Source organism: Pseudopipra pipra, chromosome 6 (genome assembly GCF_036250125.1).
Source record: "Pseudopipra pipra isolate bDixPip1 chromosome 6, bDixPip1.hap1, whole genome shotgun sequence".
In the NCBI taxonomy this organism is placed as follows: domain Eukaryota; kingdom Metazoa; phylum Chordata; class Aves; order Passeriformes; family Pipridae; genus Pseudopipra; species Pseudopipra pipra.
This window is the reverse complement of record NC_087554.1, coordinates 18,816,977-18,841,815: the sequence shown is the minus strand read 5'-3', so window position 1 is coordinate 18,841,815 and position 24,839 is coordinate 18,816,977. Positions and strand designations below refer to the sequence as shown.

Genomic DNA, 24,839 nt, shown 5'->3' with positions numbered 1-24,839 from the left:
AACGCGGCCGGGGCCCGCCGCCGCCTCCCCCGGCCCGGGCCCGGCCTGCCGGGCGTGCCCCGCCGTGCCCGCAGCCCGCACTGCCCTCCGAGCGCCCCCGGCCCCTGCCCACAGGCATCTGGCGAGGCGGCACACGGCGGGACACGGGGCGAGCGACGGTGCGGCGGGGAGAATAATAAATCTGCCATCTGTACCCGAGGGAATGGCCTGAAGCTGTGTCAGGGGAGGTTTGGGTTAGATATTAGAAAAAAGTTCTTCAGCCGAACAGGCTTCCCAGGGAAGTGGTCACAGCGCCAAGCCTGGATGAGTTCAAGGAGCGTTTGGACAATGCTTTCAGGCACATGGGATTCTTGGGGATGTCCTGTGCAGGGCTAAGAGGTGGACTCAGTGATTCTTGTGGGTCCCTTCCAACTCAGGATATTTTATGATTCTGTCATTCCCTTCAGGATAGCGACCTGGCAGTTGGGTCACCGTGCTGTGCTGCCTGCTGCCCCACAGGACAGCTGACAGGCTAAAGGTGGACATCACTTTTGGGGTTAGCAGGCTCCATCACGGCTTCAGGAGGTTATGGGGCCTGAGTCCTTGCTGGGACAAAACACTCATGGGGACTGTTTCAGCACACCTTGGAAACTAATCATGAAGCCAAGGAAGACAGCAGCAGCCAGCCAGATCTCTGTGCCTCTTGGGATGACCAAGTTCTTTGCTGTGAGAGTGGTGAGGTTGCCCAGAAAAGCTGTGGATGTCTCATCCCTGGAAATGTTCCAAGGCCAGGCTGGATGGGGCTCTGAGAAACCTGGTCTGGGGTAAGGTGTCCCTGCATTTGGCAGTGGGGTTGGAGCTAGATGACCTTTAATGTCCCTTCCAACCCAAACCATTTTATGATTCTATGACATCCACAGGTGCAACACTACCAAGGAGAGAGGATAAGATCTCCAGGGGAATATATTTGTAGGAACCTCCCTTACTGCTCACAGACACCCAGCACTTGCCAATATGAGACACAGTGAGTGTGAAGTTACCAGCTCTGCACCAAGGGCTCACAGGAGCTGGCAGAGCACAAATTCACAGTTATCAGAGATGATCAGCGTGCCTACAAGGATGCTACCAGGAGCATGTAGGGCTAATGAGGACATTGTGTACATAGAGGAAGCGACAATTATGCGGAGTCGTGATGAACAGCCCAGAAACCTCACAGTTGTTCATGCACCTGAAAACAAGAGGAGCTTGTTATCACAGTCAGGGACCTGGATCCCAAGGTGAGAAAAAGATGTAAACCAGAGGCCAGCAAAGCACGAGAAGCCAAGGCTAATGAATTGGATGTAGCTGAAAAGGGGAGCGGCTTATGTGCTTTTCAACCTGGACTGGTCAAAGTATGAGAAGGTACAGCACAGGAGGTGGAAAGCTCACAGCAGAAGGGTGGTGCCTGACCAAGGAAGGAGACCTGTGCACTGTGGCCATTTTATGGGCATATATTGGATGAGCATCCAACACAGAAGGAAAATGCAAGTGCTGTGGGCAGAGAGCTGCCAGCATAGTCTGTCCAGCCCACAGTCTTGTCTCCACCATGACCTTGGAAAAGCAAGCAGGGAGGCAAGGGTTGCGGGCAGGTTGCTGTGACAGGCACTGATATGGGGCTCCCCCAGCTTGGGGAAGAGCAAAACAATGTGGGGGAGCTGTGGTCACTCCTTCTCACTCCCCAGCTGCAAAACTCCTTCCCACTCCTTTCCTTGATGGTGGCACATCCCTGCTCTGCCCTGTTTTGTAAAGGCATCAGTGGGTTTCACTGTGGTATACCAGCTCAGACAAAAGCTGAACTAACCTCAGCAACTTGACTCAGATTTTACTCTTTATCACAGCATGCCATGCCATAGATGTACTGGTAGTACCATCCCCTGGCAAAGAAGAGGTTAACACTGTCCATCTTTGTGCGGTGTCTTAGGAGGACTGCAATCACCCATTTTTATTTTTGGTTCTGCTGCATAAAAACAACTGCTCTTTGTAACCTGCATGGCGCAAAGGACCCATTTCTTCCGGCAGCATTTAAGAGAGGGCATAAAAAAAGGAAGCAGAGGAAGAAAGTTCACATTCAGTGAGTGCCAGGTTGTCAAGGTTTCCTCTGCTTTCAGACACAAATTTTTTCTTCTGACAGACACAAGAGAGATTTAAAACTGTTCGGCACAGAGTGGAGCTTCAAAATCAGCAGTGTCTGTGTCTGATACAAGACGAAGAGCAGAGCTCAGGACCTCCTGTACAAGGCAATTTTGTTGTCATCATGGCATACATGGGGGCATTATACCAAATTTGTGTTTGGCTCATCACAAAGCTCACTCTGTGTGAGTCTCAAAATTCTGTGCTGCTTTCAGCCTGGCTGCCAGAGTGGCCGTGGGTTGGTTCAGCCCTGCAAGGACGTGGGTCAAGTTCAGCCTGCTGCAAAGAAAGAGGCTTTCATGAGGTTGCGTTTTTCAGCTTCCTTCCCCATTTTTATTGTTTTCTGTTTCAATAAATCATGGAGTGCCGGTGAAATCCCCAAGCACCTGATGGGTGCGGTTATTAAACCAACACTTAAAAAAGCCAGATTAGGCAAGCTTGGGCACTGCTCCCTTGGCCTGGTGGCCATATATGTTATGCCTCTTGGGCCATACATGAGTATCAGAACATTGGTAGACAATTTAGCTGATAAATATTGAAGAGGCAGTAACATAATTAGCACTGGTCAACATTGTTTTCTGGAAAAATCAATCTCAACTGAACCTGATCTCATTCTCCATTGGGACCACAGGATGTGTTGCCAAAGGTAGTGACACAGAGGCACTAGGGGAGACATTCAGCATCTGACTGCTGAGAGTACAGCCAAACAGTATGAATAAAATGAACAGATTAACAGCTAGCCACTGGTTTGGATGCTGGGAATCACCCAGAAACCACTGACCCAGCAGGTCTGGTTTCATTTTCTGTGCAGATACTTGATACTACAGAAGTGAGAGAGGATGTAGATGCAGCTGGGGACTGAATGGGATGTGAGAAAAGGACAGCTTTAACCCCATCCTCAGCTCTGTTGCCCCTGAAAGTTCAAGGCTGCAAGACCACGCAGGTGAACCAGCGTACATAGTCCCCTCTGGCCAGTGCTCCTTGGAAACAGCCCGTTCTTCTTAGTAGCTATTTGATTCAAATGCCTTAACAAATAGTAGGAGGAAAGTCCTTGATGCTCAAGGTACACAGGTGTGTGTTAAAAAAAAAAAAAAAAAGGAGAATTTTCCTCCCTTTGTAAGGGACTTTTAGAGCTGCAGGGTTGACCCTGGAGTGCTAATGGCTAACATGTCATGAACTGGCTTACAAAATGGCCCAGCTCCTGCAACACATCCTGCAGGACTGGCAACCTCCAGTAAACACCAGCATCTCACCAGTGCCTAGCACTCATGAAGCTCCAGCCTCAGGGCTGCCTGACACCCAGCAGCCCCCGTTCCACCCGCCTGTCCGCAGCGTGTCCCACAGCAGCAGTGCCTCGGCTCCTTTGGCAGCCAACACAGGCTCCCACACTCAGCACAGAGAGCACAAGGGAAAGCAATGTTATGCCTTGCACGCTTATCTCCTGCAGAAAACAGCAAGGCACTTTTGTTTATTGAGTGCCGATGAATGGCGCTGTCTTGGCTGTGAGATCGGTCTCCAGATCTCACTCTGAGCACAGCTGCTGGCAGGGAGCCCACAGCTGCAGCCACTTATTGCCCCAGGAGCCTTTCAGCAGGGCTTTCCTCCTCTTCCCAGGGAGAAAATGGCCCACGGCATCCCACAATATGCATCTCTCCCTGTGCAGAGGTGGCACTGGATTTATGGGCCACTGCAGGATAGGGAACATCACTCCTTCCCCCTGTGGTGTGTGGCCACATAATGCCAAACAGTGCAGTTTGCTCCAGGACCTTTCGGTGTTCCTCACCCTCCACAGCTCATTCGTTCTTCTGCCCTTTCAGCAGATAACTACGGGAAACCTGGAGCCACATTAGGCTGCTTTGCTGTTTCTTGGTGGCAGAAAGGTGGGATGGGTCCATCCTGCCAGGATGGAGGGGGAAGTGGACACTAAGGACATTGCTATCCTGCCATGGGTGAAACAGCTTGACCTCAGGGAGAGTCAAAGTTTTCCAGGCTTGCCACCTCACAAAGATCTGTTGCCACCTCCTTCAGAGCCATGTTATTTTGAGACCCCAAAAAGCTGATGGATCCATCTGTGACTGCCTCTGCCCTCCAGCCATCATTGATACACAGCAGTTGACACAAAATAGTCTGTCTTTGCAGCAAGATTTCCTTTTCCCTGCCCTGACTGCAACCCAGTCATCTGTTGTAAGGGATTTTTGAGAGGGAGACACTGTTTTCTTGCTCCTCTCAATGCACCAGCTTGAAAGCTTTGCCGGGATTGTCACTCAGCCCGATGCTCCTGCAACATATGAAGGATGTGTCAGACCCCAGGAGACAGAAACTTGCAGAGTTGAGAGGGAGCAGCTACAACCAGTGTCACAACCCATGCTTGTTCTCAGCTCTGGCCTTGGGAAGATGATAAAGAATTATAAGGATTTCCATTTTTCTCCAACCTGGAGGTAAGAAAACAAAAAACATTTTTCCCAAACAACTGCTGATTCCAGAAGGAATGAAGTCTTCCAAGGACTTGGCTGAAGAAGCAGCAAGGTGAAGATTTATACTTAAGCTTATGTCCTCACCCAGCTAACCTGTTATTACCTCCCTCATCCAGCTTTCCTACTTCTCTCAAAATAACATGCTTTCCATTGACTCTCATCCAGCTCAAATATTTGCTTCCAGGTCAGCTAAAGGAAAGAGCATTGGACAATTGCTCTGATTTCCTGCCAGCACCTCCAGATCCTCAGCTGGGCACTTGGTGTCACTTCAAGGAGAAAACCAGATGCCAGTAAGGTGGCCTGGCCCAGCGGCTGCCACTCAGCAATGAGACTGGAAATAGAAGTACTTGTCTGGGGTAGTTCCTTAACTTTCCTTAAGTTATCAGCTTTTCAAATCCTGAAGAGCCATTTTACTGACGATACTGTTTGATATCTCCTGTTGCCTGGCCTAGTTGCAGCCCATACCACGTGCAACCTAAACACCTGGCAGTAATCTCTCTCTCTCCTGGAACCAATCTATCTGTTACCTGGAAGAGCTGTAGCTCTGCTGATGCCTGGATGAGCCCTTCATAAGAGTCCAGCCTACCCTATCCCTTATTCCAGCATTGCCTAATTCAGCTGTGGCCTGGCCATCACAAATGGAAAGCTAAGTGTAGCCTAGCTTCATCTCATAGCTGTGGATGCTGCCTTATGCCACCTGTAGACTTCCTTAGCCTATTTTGCCTAGACAAAAGCCTTCTGCACTTTCACCACAGGCCGGGCTCCACCTGAGCCCCAGACATATGCTCAGCTCATGTCCTGAACGTTGTGTTTCCCAGCTTAGCCCCGCTGCAGCAAAGCCAAGCTCCAGGGACACCATTAACTCGGCTGCAGTCTGTCCTGCACTTTGCAGCCAGCAGTATCCAAACAGGGGCCCTTCTCCCATTTCTGCACAGCACAGCCAAGCTCACCAGTATCTTTCTGCCAGCAGGATTAAAGGGACCTGTCTCTGTCTAACTTCCTGAGGCATTTATGGATTAGTAGACTGTGATGTGGAACAGTTGAGTGCTTATTTTATTCCCAGTGAGAGCAATACGCCCAAATGCATCTCTCCAAAACTGGAGGAAAGAACAAATAACTCATTGTAACACATCGAAATTACAGACAAGAACATATGACACAGAATACAAGAGAAAAGGTACATTCAAAAGAGAACTGATGACTTGAACCCAACATAAGACTTGAGGGGAGCACCTAAGAAATCAAATCTGAGGAAGTCCCTAGGCCCAAGGTGGCAAATCAAGTCTGTAAGTCATTGTCCAGTGCTCTGGACTGGACACTAAGCACCCTGTGGACTGAGATGTTAGAATGGCCTTAAATAAAAAAAAAAAGCAGAATGATTTGATGCCTCTCTTTAAATAATAGTGACGGCAGGTCTGAAACAGCATCAGGGAAGCCACCAATGATACTTCACAAGGGGAAGAAAACACCAGGATTTCTCCAACCTGCAACTGCAGGTTGACTTTGGGTGTTGCAACCTGGCATTTTTATATACATTTCTTTTTTCAGACTGCAAACAGCCCTTTAAGTAATGCTTAGAGAGTTATGCTGAATTCTAATCTGTCTTGAAAGAGTTGAATTTACTTAGATGACAGTCGTCTTTCAAAAAGCTTGCATGAAATTTTCCACTGTCATTACTGGGTCACTAACTGAGGGCCATCATGAGACAGGGAACAGGAAGAGAAGGGCACCTCAGTAGTCAATAACTGAGCAGTTAAAAAGCAGTAAATGCTTCCAGCCTTATACAAGATACTCAGACAGAAAAAACTGGGAAGTTAGCTCAGCACAATTCATGCCAATTCCACAACAGTGCCTATTTCACAGCTGGTCAGACCAGTTTTTAAAATGCAAATTTAAGTCATGCTTTTCACCAAACTTCAGGAGGGGTCACATCTTCACTACTACACAGTCATATTTCACTGGGAGGATGTGAGGACTATCCCTTTGAAACTGCAAGGGAAATTTTACTTTCACTTATATTAGAGTCTCTCCCAGAACAGGTTATGGATTTTTACCTTTTTTTGGTAAAATGAAACTGGAATTTTGTCAAAGATCAGCACCATGTAAGTCTCATCTAAAAAGCCTGGCAGGTGCAGCAGCCTGTTTGTTTCAAAATAGCTTTTGGAGCAAAACTAAAAAACAAGAGCAATTTTCCTAAAAATTTTTATCAAATTGGTTTTTCCTTCTTCCACTTAGGTTTTGTTTTGGACCTAAGGGAACTAGAAGAGATTTGACAGAAAACGGGAAACATTTTCATGGAGAATAGAATTCACATTTTCATGTGAGCAAAACACACCATTAACAGAAATAGCTGAACAGTTCCCACCACATCACAGGCCTTCATGACTGCACCTCCACTCTCCCAACAAGCACTGGAGCACAAACGGACCCAAATGCTCACATCCAGTGTTTCCAGCAGAACACAGTTACAGGAATAAGTTACAAATAAATACATGTAACATGAATATTAATTAATTAAATACTACACTAGCCAGTACTCAACTGACAGACACTTTAGTCTCTAAATTTCTCCACGTTTCTGAAAGCTAAAGCTCAAGGTCAAGCAGTAGAAGCAGAGAAAACACTCATAAATGCACTCAGAACTTCCCAGGATTTGCAGAAGTGGCATGTGAGTACAGACCCAAGAGAGCTCAGCAGTCTGCTCACGAGTAAATCAATGCCCAGCTCCTGAGAAGACACTGGCCCTTGAGGTGGGAGCATCCCCAAACACTGTCACTCTGGGTTTGCAGAGGGACCCTGTACGAAACTCATTTTTTTCTGCTAGGTGCTACATCATAGCTATTGCTGAGTCCTCCGTGCTGCTCTCCTGCTCCAAGCCCACGCGGCGGATGGACTCGCTGTATTTCTGTCGCCCCAGATCAATGATGGTTTCAACCTCATCAGCGATGTCCTGGCGGCCGCTCTCTTTCATGGCTGTAATCAGCTTGCTCACACAGTCAGGATCCTCTGAGTTTTGCTGAGCCCATGAGAAAAGCATGCCCAGGATCTGCTTATCAAGGTCGTCTCTGAAGAAAGGAGGAAACACAGAAGTAACCAACACACTCTCCTGACTGGCAACCCAAAGAGACCTGACCTAAGTCCCAGTCCATGACTACAGCCCCAAAGAAGCCATCCAGACGCACAAAACGCTCAGTGGGCCTGCCTCTTCCCCACCCATCTTACAGGAGTTGCAGCTCCTACAACAGCATTTCTCTAAAAAATATTTTCCTAACGAAAATAACAAATAAAGGCATTCTCCTTTTGAATGTAATTTCCCCACAGGAATAGTAGAACAAATCTAATTCTCTCCTACTGCTCTGGCTTTTTGGTTGGACTGCATGCCCCATGAGGTACCACAAGCTCTTTTTGCATACAGATGATATTCACAATTAAAGCCATAGATCATTGCTCATTGTAAGAGATGGAGTCTGGCCAGGAATCCAGATCACAGAACAAAACAGGAATGCAACTCAGCTGAACTACAGAGCTCATCAGGTTTGTTATTTCCCAATTTTGTTTTTCAAACAAAAAGCTTTGTTTTATAATGGCAAGAGAAAATAATCAGTTCTCCATTATATAAGGCATTATTTTGAGAAGAACCATTAGTCAACTCGTCTTTTATTCAGTGAAACAATTACAGTGTAAAACCTTTCAACCAGCCAAGCATTAATTTATACTATTACACTGCAGAGAGACAGATACATAGATAGACAGATAGAATGCATCACTGTTGATCACTGTTGTACAATCTTACCTGTTATTGTGCCCTATGCGCTCAATCTGCTGATAGGTCAAGCCCAGGTTGAGGCCAATGGTCTGCCAGTCAGATCCCACACGCCTGGCAATGCTCAGCAGGTTTGCCTGTGTCAGGTAGCCAGTCTCAGCATTGCCCAGGTTCAAGGGAGGGAAGGAGAAGCCACACAGGGGACCAGGATTCTCATCGCAACGGGGTTTCAATTGCTGTGTCACAGAGAAGAGAAAGAAAGAACATACTTTCTTCTACAAATTGTTTTCATAGAGGACAGTGTCTGGCCACTCAGTCTCCATACAGAAATTTCCTTCCTCCTACTGGGGAGAAAGGAAATTCTCGGGGCTGAAGAGTCAGGCTGTAAGAAGTAAGGAGCACTCACACTGGCAATGACCAGCTATGGTCACTGCCTCAGAAAAATATCAAATCATAGTTTTCACATAGCTCACACTGAAAATTTCCTTTCCTGTCTTTAAAGAGCAGTTTAAAATGAGCCATGTCTCAAAAGTGTGTTTGTGCCTCAGCAGCAAGAGAGCACTTAGTCTAGATTTGTAGTTGAGGTTGCATGAGACAGAAACGGATGTGAGATCATGGCACGTGATCTGAAGGGAAGCATTCAGCCTACCAAAGTATATATTGTTTTAAGCTTCTCAAAAATCAATTAAATTCCATAAGCAAAAGTTGCCTTTCTCACAATAACACACAGCCTAGACTTTAAAGCTCACACCAAAATACTTACACTTCATGTCTGTATTCAAATCCAGCATAATTACCTCCTCCTAATCCTTTCTTTTTTCCTGCTGCATGAGCTGTGTGACTAAGAAATTTACAAACAAAACAGACACTTCCCTTAATTACAGTGAGCTTCCTTGTGTACTACATCCCTCATTCATTCAAAGGATCCGCCCTCTCTGACCACCCATCCAACAAGCCTGTGCTTGGCAGGCAAGATGACAGGAGAGATGGAGACCACTCCTAGCTATTCATGTTTCTTGTTTCAGAAGAGCTCACTCACAAGGAGTGGGAAATCACCACGACCTATTTGGGCAGCTATTTCTTGTAGTCACTCATTGCATCCATTCTCACAGAGGAAAACAAAATTAGCTGAGCAGGAAGGCCATGTTCCTATCCCATCTAGATTGATTTTTCTGTAGAAGACAACTTACAGGTAGTTTGATGGGCAAAGTTGCAAGCCAGAGGGAGTCTGCTCCTTTCCTCCTCCTGCTGGCATCTTCAGGGATGTTTTCTGGAACTGCCCCTCGGTAGAAGGAGACCTTTGCAAACAGAAAGCATGCAGTGAGGCTCTGATTCAAGCACAGTGGCCAAGCCTGTTGGCACTGTGCTTTTTCTGTCTGAATTCAACATTCTCACCTATCCCTAGCCCACAAATTACGTGCAACTGGGAGGAGCACTGAGGGCTGGACTTACTGCCAACACCCCAAGAATTAACAGCAGGAATGTAAGTCCTAAGTGATGAGTGATCCTTCCAGACTACACTTCTTGATTATTCAGGGTTTAGTCAGTGAAATCCAAAACCAGAGAAAGAGGGGAGGAAAAGAGTCATGTGCAGCACTCAGATTACTATGAGGAGTATTGTAAAAGCAATGCTGATGAAAGAGGAAACAAAAAGTCCGTGTAACTCATTGCTCACCTGGCCTTTTACAGCTTGGCCCTTCCTGTCCACAGGGGAGGTCACATATACTTCCTTCATGTTCTTCAAGTGGGAATAAAAAATAAATGACAGACGTCCGTCCACACAGTCAGGGCGATCTGTGCAAAGAAGCAGCAAACAGTCAACTTGTGGAGAAAAGTGTGCAGCTTTTCAAGCCTGGCCAACACCCCATCATCCACTAGCAGTTTCCATGCTACTAACTAGTCCTTCTGCTCATGGCTGAAAGAATTGCAACCTTTCCTTCCTCACTGAGTGACACAGGAAAGCAGAAAACACTGACTATAGAGAAAGCAAGTCCTACAAGTGAAAAAGGAGAACGGACACAAGGCAGAGACAAAGTTCAAGAACGGAGGGCAAGGCAGGATGGCACATGGAGTTAAGTCCATCCTTGGTGCTTCCTTCCCATCTCAGTCCATACTATCCCTTGGAGGGCAGAATCAGCTGCAATAGCACCCTTTAATGCACAAAAAACCGTCACCCATCTCATCACCATTTATACAGGGGTGCAGAGTAGAGCTAAAGGAAAAAAAATATAATCAGGTACAACATTGATATATGTAATTAGCTGGAAATTAAGTTAAGAGTCCAGCCTAAATCAAGATAGAGGGACAGACTCTGGCCTCATGAACTCCACTGAAAGTCCAGTGCACTTTTAAGTTGTGTTTACTTTACACCAATGAAACTGAGCTCCGTGTTCGAGTTTTGCAGAAAATGGCTCATTTTGCAGCTGGAACAGGTCCAGCCACATTGGGACATAAAACATCGTCTTGAGTTTTTATCCTGCTCCCTCTTTCCTTCTCTTCTAGTGACTCCAACAGCAGGAATTATCTGTTCTAGATTATTTCAGAAATATCTTCTCAAAAAAAACCCCCAACTTTATATGTGTTCTCAGAAATGGGCAACATTAATTAGATCACCATGGGCATCCCAGTGTGGTGTCTAAGATGCCAGGAAAAGGGCATAGCTGGCTGCAGAAGCAGATCAGTCATAAAATAAACACATTCAGCTATTGCCCTCTGCAGGTTTACAAGAGCACGAGAAGAAATGAAAGTCTGCAAACAGTATTTTCATAGGGAAAAGTAGACACAAAAGATGGGTGACCAGAGAATGTGACAAAATCTTGGCTGCTGTGAGTAGTGGTCCAACTGAAGACAGAGAGGAATGTCATGGATGAGTACAGCCCCCAGCAGAAACATGCCTGGGGCCAGAGAAGCACAAGAGGTAGGGAGCAGCAGCATGAGCACAGTACTGCCATACCCATATCAATGCTGATGCCTCGCTCAAAAGCTGCGAAAAATTGCTCTCCCTCAAACATCTCCACCATGTCAGATGGCTCCGGTCCTTGATAGCGGTTCTGCAGCCTCTCCAGCACTGGGTCAACCTGACAAGGATGACAACACAGGACACCGTGTTTGGCCTGAAGCATGTCTGTTCCCTGGCCCATGTCCCTACACTCTTGATGTTCCTCTCGCTCACCTTTAAGCAGAAAAGACCGTTTCAGATGAGAAGGATTTAAACAAATGAACAAACACCCTCCCCCTGCTATCCCCGGTACCTTCACTACAGATAAAGAAGTGGTGCTCTGAGTTTTGTGCCTTTTGTGCCTCCTCTCAAATAAAAACCAGACAAGTCTATGTGGACTAACAAAGATAGGCAATTCCAAAGATGCCTTTAAAATAAGCATTTTCAGCAATGTATCTTTTTTAACAGGTCAGTAACCTTCAAAGACAGGGAAGGATTTACTTGCTACCATGTCCCCCTCACAGTATACCATTAAAAGACATTTTCTCTGCAAAAAGACACAGCTCATACAATACACCAGAGCTCATTTTGGCTTTGCAGTCTGTGATCATAGTGGCAGACTTGGGGTGTCAGAGGCAGTGCAAGAGTTAGCTTGGGCCCAAAGTGTCTAGTCTTCCTTCTATTTTTAAAAGTAAACCTCTTTCACCCCATGACCACCCCTAGCAGGAATACAGACACACCCAAACCAGGATCTCACTGTCAGTGTCATTGCTGCCTCCTGTGGAGATAATTTTAGCCCAGAACCCAAGATATAAAGAATCCTTGCAGATGCTTGTGTCCATGAGTCCTTTCAATACAAAACAAATTAAGAGAAGAAGCAACCAGATCAGAGGATTATGCAGAGCTGGATATGCAGCCCAGTACCGGCAGCCTGATAACACAACCCCCACCTCACCGAGCAGCAGTGCCTGTCAAGGTACAGGCTCCACAAACACATGCACACTCTCTTTGCTAACATCTGAAGCAACACTGCTCAGGGCTGATACCCCTAGAGCAGAGGCAGCAGAAGAGAATGCATGAGTGCTTCCCATCTCCTTCCCTACAAAGTCAGCCTGATTAGCTCAAACTCATAGCATAAACTAACCTGATGTTGCACTGAAGTAGGTTAAGGAGGGGTCATATGTTCTGTCCACTGCTTGAACTGTAAACAGCAAGGAACATTGGGAAGAGTACCATTTCTAACCACTCCAGATGAAATCAAAGCACTGCTGCTGCCCACACCACTAGCCCAGACAAGTGACGTGTAAGCTTTAACTTTGACTTAAGTTTAGGCCAACATGTTTTGCCTCACGTTTGCTGGATGCTAACAGCATATACATGGCCAGTGACTTTGGCTCAGTGGATTTTAGCAGCCCAATCCTCAGGGTAGGAAATCAATGCATGGCATGTGCCACTGCATAGAATGAGGTTTCCTTCTTCCCCCAGCTCTCTGTGAGTCAGTATCACACCAACTGTGTGGTGACAGCACACTCCAGCCATGACTCTGGGGCAGTAAACAGGACCATTTGGTGCACTGCTGCCCTTATATCCTATAAATGGAGGCCCAAGAAGCTCAGGAACAAGGCAATGGAACACCGATCAGACCTTGTGCTTGGGGACACACTGTAGCAGGACTTGCTCGGGGTCCCTCTTCCTCTGCAGCGCAATGAAGTTCACCTGGTACAGACGCAGTCGCTCATAGACCTTCTTGGCAATGCCTTCAATGCAGGTCTTGGTGGTGTACCACAGCCAGTACCTGGCAGACAAGGAATTAAGAAACAGGAGGGATCCTGTCCAGATAGAAACACTAGTGTCATACCCACAAGATTTTAAAATATGATGGGTAGAGACAAAGTGCTAAACTGGGCCTGACTTGCAAAGAGAAAAGGGAACAGATAGGGTTAATGGCATGACTTCTGGTCAGAGTGTGGGAAAAGCAAGGCAGATGAACATCCCATCTTTTCCTCAGGACTAATCCTGCACTTACCAGGAGAAGTGAGTGACTTCAAACATCACATAAATATGAGTGAATTTCAGCTCCACCTGACTGGTAATGTCATCCCAGGTTTGGCCCTCCAGGTCACCATGGAGAAGACGCAGCCTTAACTGATCCAAATTTAGCCCTAAAGACAACAACAATCAAGAGATGCTATAGGCAGTAGAAGCCTTTATTCATTGCTTTACAAATCCAGCCACGGGTTTGGGTGATTTACTTTTTAAAAGCATCAAATTAAGGCTCATGGCCTTCATTCAGGACTTAACTTTGCTCAAAGAAAAGCAGCAATAAAAGGACTATGCTAACCCAATGCTTCAAGGATATTCTGGCAAAATAGGCAGACTTAAAACAATAGTGTGCCAATTTCCACCAACAGATTCATTTGACAATTCTCAACACCAAAATCTAACTAAGTTCCATCTCTTTCTAATGTACATCCCACAGACTTTCCAATCCTGATGCACTTCAGACATACAAATATCAAGTAGTGTTATAACAAAGACCGTATCACACCCAAAAAAATTTTACTTCTTCACAAGCCAGGAAAGATCAAAGAAAGTAGGAATTAGGAGACATGTGGTACTCAGCAAACAGAAGAATTCCTGGCACAACTGAGGCTTTTTTACTTTTTTAGCAGTATTGAGAGTGGGATATGGCTTAGCATATCATCATACAGCTTTAACTGCAGTGGCTCAGCACCTGAGTCATGAGCAAGGAAAAGAGAAGGCAGAACCCTGGAGGCAGCATCTTCATTTCCTGTTTCAAGCTATTCCCAATCATGATTCAAAGCCCTTTCACCAAGCATCTCCTCGGTTGGCAGGAGTGACTCTCTAATCCACCATACTGAAATCAGCAGTCTAAATACACATGCATTTTGACAGAAAAATCCATTTGCCAAGGCCATTCTCCCAGCTTGTCTCGTCTGTGAAGCCCAGCACTGATCTGATGGATCTGAACTACCTTCAGCTCCCACCACCCTTTATGACCACTCACTCAGCAGATAGACTTTGCTGTTCCTGCAGGAAAAGCAAGCTTTATTATCAACAGGAGAGGCAAACAAAATTCTCAGCTTGCCATTTGTGGTTTTCCACATATGGCATTTCTCTTTGCCAGTTTTAGGAATGAACCAACCTGTGATTCCAGGTGGGAGGGGCAGCTGAATTGTCACTGGATTGAGAAAATCCACCAGGGAGTCCTGGGAGAGGCAGAGCAGGGGACTGGCTCTGCACCCTGCATTGGCTGTGATTTCGTCTATCACTTCCGCAGGGACGTGCAGCACCTGGACATGGCAGACAGCACAGTGAGCAGAGCAGTCAGACACCAAATTCCCACATTGCTCACACAGCTCCCCCAGCACCCAGCAGGCAAATGCAGCTCTTGCCTCAGGACCCAGTGAGAAGTAGAAGCACAGTGAACTTTAGCTGAAGTCTGGCAACCTGCAAGCTGGGACAGACCAAGATATTACAATAGCATTTAGCACTATCTGGTAACTATAGAGAACAATTAATTTTAGCGGGGTGGCTTCAGAATTAGATCCACATTAGATTTCCCCCCACCCAAGTCTCACTGAGCTGTTTTGCCAAGCTCAGTTTTGCAAGGGAAAAAGAGGCAAAATCTCCTTGTGTTCCCTTTATAGCAGCTACCTGCTGGTCTGCTGGAGACCCCACAGGGCAGCTTGCAGTACAGCCCATTTTGCAGGCAGAGAAGTTAAGAAAGAAGGTGATCTGAGATGGGTCAGCCCATGAAGCACCCATGTCAGATAGGAACTGCCCTAGGGCAGACATCTTGAGTTCAGTTCCTGTACTTGGCATGGGACAACAGCTGCACCACAGCTTACCAAAGGCTGTTTTTTAAAGCATGCATACCTGCATCTTGACCCTGCGAGGCTCTTCGGTGACTCCAGGAGGAAAGATCACTTTGATGTCTGGATCCATTCTGGAAAAGAGCAATGTCCCCTCTGCTGGCACTTCACATTCATCTTGCACAAGTCGACCCACAACAAGGAACCAAGAGAAGTGAAGGACACTACAGTGAGCCATCTGTAACAGAAGGCAGGGAAGAAAATATATAGGTATATAATTTAATACAATAAAGGCAGGAAAATAAGGACCAGTATCAGCTGAGCAGATGAAAGCACTAGAACAGGGATGAAGCATGGCAGGCTGCAACTCACCACCTTCAGCAGACACACCTCCATGAGAGAGGAAACCTGGAGCTGAAATCCACTACATCTTATAGCAGCTGGTCAAAATGCACTCACGAGATGTTTCAAATGGACTCACTCTTGGCTGGGCAAAACCAAAGAGCAACAATGTGTGTCACTAGTCATTTCAATCTGCTCACCATTAATCCTCTCTTCTCCTTCACTCTTGTTCTCAGATCACTCCAGCTCTGCCCACTGAAGGTCCGAACTACCACCTCATGCTCGTGAAGCGTACGAGGCCGGACAAACGGCATCCAGATCTGCACCTCCTGGCAAAAAAGCATTGCTGTGAGACACCAATAGAAAGGATAAAACCAAGCCCAGCTCTGCTTCCTGTGCAAACAAGAAGGAGGAAGGTGACACACAACCTGTATGCAGGGAGTGCAGGAAGGAATCTGCTCTACCCTGCAGTCTCTGGGGAGGTGACAGATGTCGGATTTGCTATGGAGTGGGACAGCAGGAAAAGTTCAGCAGCTGCTGGGCAGAAAGGGCAAAGCAACTTCTCCAGTGAGCTACTTGTTAGCCATGATGGGGCTGGGGGTGTAACTACCTGCCAGCTTGAATGAAAACCACACGATCAGGCTTTTACAGAAGGATGCAAACCATTCTCTTTACAAGCTAAGGCCAGATGCTGGAACAGCACTTATCCTCTGGCACAGCAGGAGGGTTGTGAGTGAGAAAGGTTACAGCTCAGCTGAATTAAGAGCAGTGGGGAAGGCAAAGGCACCAGGCCAGTACAGCTCCGGAGAAGCTGGCTGTGTCCTTTCTGAGTCTTTGCAGTGGGGCTTCTTTGAAAGGCAGTCCTGCAGATATTTAAAAGCAGCAGTTATGGGGGTAGCTGTCTCAAAATCCCAAAAGGCTCTTTCAGAAGACTCTGATGAGCTACTGCAAAGGCAGATTTATCAGGAGGTGACTTAGATGTGTCCTCACCTGCTGGAATTTGACCCCATGAGGCTGCAGCTCCAGGACCCTACTCAGCAAGACATCATGGTGTCTAAGCTTTACCCACTGAGGGTCCGGTTCGAGGACTCGGAATTGGATCCGGAGAGGATCAGAGACAGCCCCCGCTGGAAAGTAGAAATGGATGTCACAGGGCAGGACCACTTTGCAGCCTTCAGAGGTGACAGGAAAGCTTTTGGAAGAAATGCATGAATGTATGACACTGTGCAATGACTTCAGTCCTCCAAAAATCAACAGAAGAATCTCATACTTGTGTTTGACTGGCCTGCTGAGGCTATAAGCCTATACATTCCTGCAGTGCAATCCCCACCTTGCACCAATCTTGTCTGGGACCTTGTAACACCACAGTAATATAAGTTCTTCATAACAGAGGCTTACCTGTGCTTTCTTAATCTACAGGAGAGTTTTCTTAGCCCTCTAGCACTGGATTCACCTGAGGCAATAAGAAGGTTTGGGTAGGAGGAGAAGACAGAGGTTACTTGAACCAGGGTAGACAAAAAAGGCTGAACAGTTTTGGCTTAATCCTAATCTGACAGAAGCCACTAATGGAACCCTGCTCACACTGCAGCGGGCTCCAGATCAAGCAGCAGCAAGAGGATGGCAAGAGGTCTAGAGGTCCCAAGACAAGGAAATGCTGACTCTCCCCCTGGGAAACTCAGAAGCAGAGGGAATCATAAAATATTTCAATCTACCAGCCCTGCAGCTCTCAGGGCCATGTTTGATTGCCTCAGGCCACCTCTGGGCATCAGTGATTGCTCTTGTGAACATGAGCACCATTGGGAAACCCTGCTCAGATTCCTGCTTATTCATCACCTTCATCTTGAACAAAGAGCTGCTCCCCTGCAGCCTGTGAACCCCAGGAAAGCAGGAGGTAACTGCATAGCAGAATGACCTCTTACTGCTCTTTGAGCTTCCAGCATAAGCCACCACAGCCTTAGGGCTGAGCAGCAAGCCCAAGAACTGGTGCTCACCTCTGCTAAAAAGGCTAGACCTCTTTAGGGACCTCTCCTGATTCATTTCCTGTGAATCCCATTTTCACTTCCACAATTAAACCTTATTGAGAAAGCCCAATTCCAGGGACAACTGAGCCCTTTGGACCAGGCTTGGGCTCATAAAAACATAACTAGTACTGTCTGTATCCTTACAACCTAATAATTATTCCAGACAAATAAAGGCTGATCTGATTCCCCCCTGCTTGCCTTCTCTAATCCAAACCCATCTACACCATGCTGGGCTGAGTGAGAGAACAGCTGGGCTGAACACACAGCAGCAGAAGCCTTGCAATTACCAGCCTGCAGAGATGGTTCAGTTTCTCCTAAGGGATTGCCATGGAGGTCCACAAATGGCAAGGCCTGGATCTCAGCGGGGACGGCACGGAGGCAGTTGTTCTGCAGATCAAGTCTGGACAAGTTGGGCAGGCTGGCAAGCGAGGCAGGGACCGTCACCAGGAAATTGCTGTGGAGATGCAGCTCACGCAGAGACTTCAAATTGGCTGCAGGTTAGAACAAGAACAAGTTGTTGTTAATTGTGTCACACATCAGCTCTAACCCCTCCTTCCTCATCCCATGTAAACACACATATAATGAGGGAAAAGTACAAAAGCCCAACATCTCTATAGCTCACATAATAAAGGGATGCAGGGAATTAGCTGAGAGGCAACACAACCTCCTCTGTCCTCTGCTTTTCAGCACCCAGCTATGAGTGTGGATGTAAGACACTTCTGTGACAGCATCAATAACAACCTCAGGCACAAAGTAATAGAGGATCCAAGAGCCAGAAGGCTGAGCAGCAGAAGTCAGAGTCCAGTTCCATGGACTTGTCCACACCGTACACTGTGATTTCAAGCCCAGATTTGTATCCCATCAAACCCCAGCTCTTCTGTTTCCAGTCCTGGGTGCTACCCAAAAGCAGCCAGGCCAGATTGTAAATTGTATTGAGATCTTAACCATGTTGCTGATCCACAGGAACAGAAAGTGTGATCCAGAGAGCCATTAATGCTCAAAGGGACTGACTGAACCAAGTATGTTTCTTCCAGTTATCCCTTTCATTTGGCTCCAGCAGGCTAACAGCTCTGGGGACAGAGACCAAGGACCTCAGAAGGTCCTAGGCTGTACCAAAAGCTTGGCAAGCCCATGTCTTCTTTTCCCCTATAAAATACATACCTAAGGAGTCTGGGATGCTCGATAAACAATTTCCAGAGAGAACCAGCTCTTTGCAATTGTGCAGATTCCCAATTTCTTCGGGGAGCAATTGCAAAACATTGTCTGAAAGATCCAGAGTCTGCAGCATTGACAGCTCCCCAATGCTCTGAGGTAAGTCGGTCAGCTGATTTTTCATAGCAGAGAAGAAAGTCAGCTTGCTAAGACAGCCAAAGTCCTCTGGAAGTGCCACCAGGCTGTTGTGGCTCACCAGGAGCACATGGAGGCTGGGGAGGTAGAGAATGGAGCTCGGCAAGGTGGAGAGTCTGTTGAAGCTGAGATCCAGGTGGGTGAGACACTTCAGCTTCCCAAAGTCTTGTGGCAAGCTTGTCAGGGAGCCACGCTGACAGGAACCAAACTGATCTCTAGCATGGCCTCCTGGGTGTGGAGGGAAGTAGAAGAAGAGGTCAGTATGCAACAGGGACACCACACCAGCCTCACATGAGACTCCTTAGCGCAGAGACTCATGAGATGGGGAGTTACTGATCACAGTGAGCAACACTGATTACAAAGTACTCAGAGAAGTGAGTCTTCTGCTTCATGCCTCAGTTTTCTGATCAGTGAAAGGGGTGCAATGATAAAAATCTGTTATGAAATCTAGATGCCACAGTGAACTAGTACAGCTCTGCTAAACACATCTGGAGTCAAAGCTCAGAACTAGCCAGGACACCCCACACATCTACTGCCCTTCAGCAAGGTGGCCCATATACCTCCAAGCCTCCTACTCTCCTTCCCCACCTCTTCCTCACCAGCATCAGCAGCCAACACACAACACTTTATGGATTAAGGAGATAGTCTGTCCCCTCAAGGCTTTGTCCATGCTGTCGAGAAACAAACAGCCCCGAGGATCGAGATCTGCCCTTGCAAGAGTGGAGGGCAGACACGGCAAAAGCAGTGAAAATGGGGGGGGGGGAAAAGTAGGTAATTCAGTTTTGTGTAGGCCAGACAGCACAGAGAAAGAAGGATACAAGTTCCCCCCCCCCCCCAGCTTGTGACACTCAAATTGGAGAAGGGCTGCACCCGTGGAAAATAAGTTGAGCAAACAAAAGGAAACTTCTCTGTTTGTTCATTGTTTCCTACTCCCCCTCTCCTGTTCTCTATTTGTATCCACATACAGCAGAGGGCACCAAACACTTTTTATGCTGCATAATGGTGCAAAATTAAACAACCAAGCTATCAGACACATTTCATTTTGAACATAAGAAAATCTTAGTGAATTATTTTATTGCACTTCAGGATGCTCAGGATGTGCGTACATCTCACTAAACAGGACTAATATCATCACCTTACTAAAGATGGAAAAGAATTTCAAATTCTTCACATGAGAAATCTGTGGCAGATATAGAAACGAACCTCAACCTTTTCAGTTTTCAGCTAGAACCCTGAACTCTGGCCACAAACTCCCTCTTTTTTCTCTCATTTATTTTTAAAATTCCACCTCCCAAAGAGCAAATGATTCAGTCTGATAAAGAAATTATACCACTTGTATTGAGATCCTCCCACAATAAAGAGATGAGAAAGTTCAAATAATGATCTAATACTTATAGCTCTAACAGTTATTACACTTTGCCAAATTACATGCATGCCCTGAGTCATACTTTAGATAAAATGTTGATCAACCTCTTCTGGTCTGTCTTGAACTCTGCTAAACGTACAGTTATTGGCAGTAAGCAAAGATTTAAGCATGGATTGATTCAGATGGAAATGCAGAAAAGACAGTTTATTATACGTCCAAAAATTAAAGAGGGGCTGAACATTTACCAAAAAATCCAACACCTTTCAATCCCCCTCTTCTTGAATAACTGCAAAAAATGCTCTTAAAGAGAGTGATTAGAGAAAATTCTGCAGCATCAACTCAACTAGACTTCAAAAACTGATCCCCAGGCAGCTGTAGAAACAAAGTAAGGAAATAAGAGTCTAGAAGCTGTATCTTGTTGAAATCTGCATGCAGCTCTGAGTAAGGCTAAGAGCCAAAGCTGAGGTAAGGGACACTGGAACAAAACACTTCCAAGGGCAGTTCGTCCTGCAGATGTAGAGAGGAGGATTAACAGAAAATCCGAGCCTAGAAAAGTTGGGTGGTGACGAGCCAACTTACCTTTCAGCACCAGGGATTTCAGGTGCTGCAGATGAGGAAGGCTGTCCAGCGTGGTGCCAATGAGGCAATCGTTGCTGCTGAGACGAAGGAACTCGACCTGGACCACCTCTTCCCGTTGCTCCTTCAACAGCCGGAGGAAATGGCAGCAGCCATCAGGATAAACATCCAGGTTCAGTCTGTTGCCTGCAAGGCAGGGGCCAGCAAGCGCAGGAGCCCCCGAAGCCCCCTCCACGCACTTGTCCCAGAGGCTCAGCAGCTCTACTGTCTTCTGCATCTCCTCCATGGGATCTGGACATGCTCTGACTTGCCAGGCAGGCAGGAACCAGCGGCACCACAAGGCAGCTGAGACAAGGAGGAGGAGGAAAGATGGCGCTGAAAGAGAACACAAGTGCACCGTGAATGCCTCCTGCCCCTGCCCAGAGTGGCTGGAAACAGTTTATAATCACAGCAAAAGGGCAAGAAGGATTACATGCATGTTACTGAAAGCTTTGCAGGCAGAGAGCACAGAAATTCAGAGTGACAGATGCCACAGAGGCTTCTCCTCCTAGGGAAACCTCAGATGTTTCCAGCCAACATCTCAGCAAGGAATGGAGCAATTACCCACCATCAGAATAAATAGTAATATTAACTTTAAAAGATACAAATGTAAATGCCTATTCCTTATGCAGATTTCAAAGTGCCTTAGTGGGAAGCTTTACAAGTGGAGAAGAAAACTAGGACAGGGAGAGCTGAGCCAGAAGCAAAGCCCAGGGGCAGCTCACAGACCGTGATGGGTCCTCATTGAACCCAGTTGTGAAACCGAGTTCCAATGGGATAGAAGTGAGAGGGCAAAGGGCAGCAGAGCAAACATGTCAGGGCCAGGGCCAGGGTTAGAAAAGGCACACCCGTGACACAGGAGCACTGGACTGTGCAGTCAGACTGGGCTCTTGTGGAAGTGCAAACCAGGCACAGAGCTGTGGCCAGCTAGTTACCAGATAGTCCCTGTTTCTTCCCCTCAGCATCCTCCACAAAGGGAAAGGGAAAAAGTAGATATCACATAGTGCATGCTGAGAAGGATTCGAACCTAAAGGAGCAGAGATACAAAATTTGAACAAATTAATTACTCCTCTGCTTTCTTAGTGTGAAGAACCCTTCATCCATCTAGGACTTTTAGAAGAAGACACTATCACCATAGCACACAGGTAGTTAAAAGATGAGCAGAGGCACTACACTTGTTTTTACACCAGTAGTCACATACTTCCAAGGACCTTGTTTCCTACTCTTTCCACTTTCTTTATCTTTTGCAACTCCTCCTGAGCTTGGCAATTAAACTAGCTTATGATGTGAATATCGAGAGCTCTTTGTAAACTCTATCATGGATCAAATAGGTGAATAAAAGTTTGAGTGAGTGATGCAGAACTAGAACAAACTTGGCTCTTACTTTCGAGGCCAGTAGAAATAAGCTAATGCCCCAGCAACGCCCTGAGGAGCAGTGCTTTTACTGTTAACCTGTAGGACATGGCAGGACTGATGTTCCCAAGGGACAGTTTGGTGGAGACGTCACACCCATCACACCCATCTCCCTGAAAGGGCAGGAATGTAATGACAAGAACAGGAAGCAGAGCCCAGAGGCAGCTCAAAAACTGCAACAGGTCCTCATAGAACCCCATCGTGAAACCAAGTGTCAGTGGGATAAAAGTGAAACTGCTGGTTTAGTATAAAGGTGAGCATTTCTTACAAAATAGGCTGTATACAACACAACCGTAAGAAAAAAGATCATCTGCTACAGCTTTGTAAAGATGTTGATGGTGAAGGAACCGAAAGGGAGTTCCACACTGCCCAGGCTGGAAAGGCTTGGAGGCCACAGAGGCAGCTCAGGGTGTGCCGCCTTACGCGGGTCTGTACATCCTGTGCACAGACACACCGACACACAAACCTGCACAGGGACACACAGACCCGCACACGGACACACACAGACCCGCACACGGACACACAAACCTGCACATGGACACATCCCCGCACACAGACACACACACACACGGGTCTCGGACTGTCCACACATGCCCTGCCCCTGGCCCCACGCCACCCCACATCCCGCCGTCCCGACCCGCGGCAGCAGCTCCAGCCGGGCCCCGCGCACCGTGTCCCGCCGAGCACGGCCACACTTGTCTCACCCCTCCGGCCCCCGGCCCTCAACAAGCGCCTCTGGGCAGGGCTCGGCTGGGCTGGGCTGGGCTCTGCCCGGCACTTCCTGCAAAGTTCTCGGGAACCGCGCTGCCGGGGTGGGACGGGGCGGGGAGGTGCCAAAGCCGGCGGGACGCAGGGCTGGTGGCCCTGGGCATCCTCAGGGCCAGGCGTTCCGCCGCCACGGCAATATCACGAAAGGAGATTTTCCTGACACGGCCACGGCACCGCGGCCGGTCCCGGTGCGGCTCCCCTGGGCTCCAAGGGAGCGGGAGGCACGGGCAGCTCCGGGTGTTGTGCTCACTCGCTGCAAATCCAGGGAGAGAAACGGAGCGGGGGCTGCGAGCCCAGGAGGGCGCAGGGCTGGGGGCTGCCGAGCCAGCCCTCATCCCACCCGGAGGGCACCTGCCTCCAGCCGCTGTGTCGCTGCGTTCGGTCTGTCGAGGCCCCTCGGCGTGTGTGCTGCTCCCCGTGTCGCCCCGAGGGGCGAGTCCCGGCTGGTGCCCCGCTGCTGCTGCCCTGCGAGAAGCACCCCTTGCTCAAAGCTCTCCCTACAGCGCCCTGAAAGGAGGTTGTGGCCAGAAGGTCTGCTCTTCTCCCAGGCAACCAGTGACAGGACAAGAGGACATAGTCTCCAGCTGTGCCAGGGGAGGTTTAGGCTGGACATTAGGAAGAATTTCTTCACTTGAAAGGGTGGTTAAGCATTGGAATGGGCTGCCCACGGAGGTGGTGGAGTCACCGTCTCCAGAAGTGTTTAAGGAGAGAGTGAACATGGCACTTAGTGCCATGGTCTAGTTGACAAGGTTGTGTTTGCTCATAGGTTGGACTTGATGATCTCAGAGGTCTTTTCCAACCTAATTGATTTGGTGATGTCAGGACTCTTGTCCTATCAACTAGTTGCCTGGGAGAAGAGGCTGACCCCCACCACGCAGTTGTAGAGAGTGATAAGGTCTCCCCTGACCCTCCTTTTCTCCAGGTTAAACAACTGTAGGTCCCTCAGCCGCTTCTCATAGGACTTGAGCTCCAGGCCCTTCTCTGGACTTGCTCCAGCACCTCAATGCCCTTATGGAAGTGAGAGGCCCAGAACTGGGCACAGCACTTGAGGTGTGGCCTCACCAGTGCTGAGTACAGGGGAACAATTACTTCCCTTGTCCTGCTGGCTGCTCCAAGATCATCGAGTCCAACCATTGACCAAACACCACCACGACAATTAAACCACAGCACTAAGTGCCACATCCAGTTGTTCCTTCAACACCTCTGGAGACTGAGACCCCACCACCTCCGTGGGCAGCCCACTACAATGCCTGACCACCCTTTCCATGAAGAAACATTTGTTTCACGTCTGTACAGAGATGCACTCTGGCTTTGTGGATTCACCACCAAGTGCCCCTCTCCATGCAGATACAAAATTAACAAATACTGGGACACAGTGTGTGGATCAGCTGGGCTTGTGCCCACCCCAGGGCAGGGCAGGGTGCTGCAATTGGAGGACACAGTCTTAAGCTGTGCCAGGGGAAGTTTAGGTTGGCCATTAGAGGAATTTCTTCAGAGAAAGGATGATTGGGCATTGGAATGGGCTGCCCCGGGGAGGTGGAGTCACTGTCTCTGGAGGTGTTCAAGGAAAGACTGGACATGGCACTTAAGGCCATGGTCTAGTTGACGTGGCAGGGTTAGGTCATAGGTTGGGCTCCGTGATCTTGGAGGTCTTTTCCCGCCTAGCAGATCCTATGACTGTGCGTTTTGGGAATCACACCCATCGCAATACGAGCCACGACTCTCCCCAGCAACCCCGTGACTGGACAGGTGGCCGCGCTTTGCGCATGCGCCATCGGTCGCGCTCCCGGCGGCCGCGCTCGCTGCTC

At 47.9% G+C, this 24,839-nt stretch overlaps 1 protein-coding gene and 1 long non-coding RNA gene across 7 annotated transcripts; one reads left to right on the top strand and one right to left on the bottom strand.

Moving 5' to 3' along the window:
* Positions 1-74: 74 nt before the first annotated feature.
* On the top strand, positions 75-6,064 carry LOC135415654 (uncharacterized). The gene is made up of 2 exons (XR_010431219.1): positions 75-1,256; positions 1,857-6,064. It is a non-coding gene; the product is annotated as an uncharacterized LOC135415654 (long non-coding RNA).
* On the bottom strand, positions 5,653-24,765 carry PIDD1 (p53-induced death domain protein 1). 6 transcript variants are annotated; one of them, XM_064657633.1, is made up of 17 exons: positions 22,934-23,057; positions 22,296-22,376; positions 20,815-21,186; positions 18,684-19,097; positions 17,810-18,013; positions 16,900-16,954; positions 16,492-16,693; positions 15,702-15,830; positions 15,224-15,397; positions 14,490-14,637; positions 13,350-13,485; positions 12,968-13,118; positions 11,339-11,462; positions 10,061-10,179; positions 9,576-9,683; positions 8,416-8,621; positions 5,653-7,687 (listed from the first exon to the last, which is right to left on the bottom strand). In XM_064657633.1, the coding sequence occupies exons 3-17, from the start codon at positions 21,095-21,097 to the stop codon at positions 7,450-7,452; spliced, it is 2,691 nt and encodes an 896-aa protein (XP_064513703.1). In that variant the 5' UTR covers positions 21,098-21,186; positions 22,296-22,376; positions 22,934-23,057; the 3' UTR covers positions 5,653-7,449. The 6 variants fall into 6 exon arrangements, with proteins under 6 accessions (XP_064513703.1, XP_064513700.1, XP_064513704.1 ...); XM_064657630.1 differs by lacking the exons at positions 22,296-22,376; positions 22,934-23,057 and adding an exon at positions 24,398-24,765; XM_064657634.1 differs by lacking the exon at positions 22,296-22,376 and having other exon boundaries at positions 22,968-23,064.
* Positions 24,766-24,839: the final 74 nt, after the last annotated feature.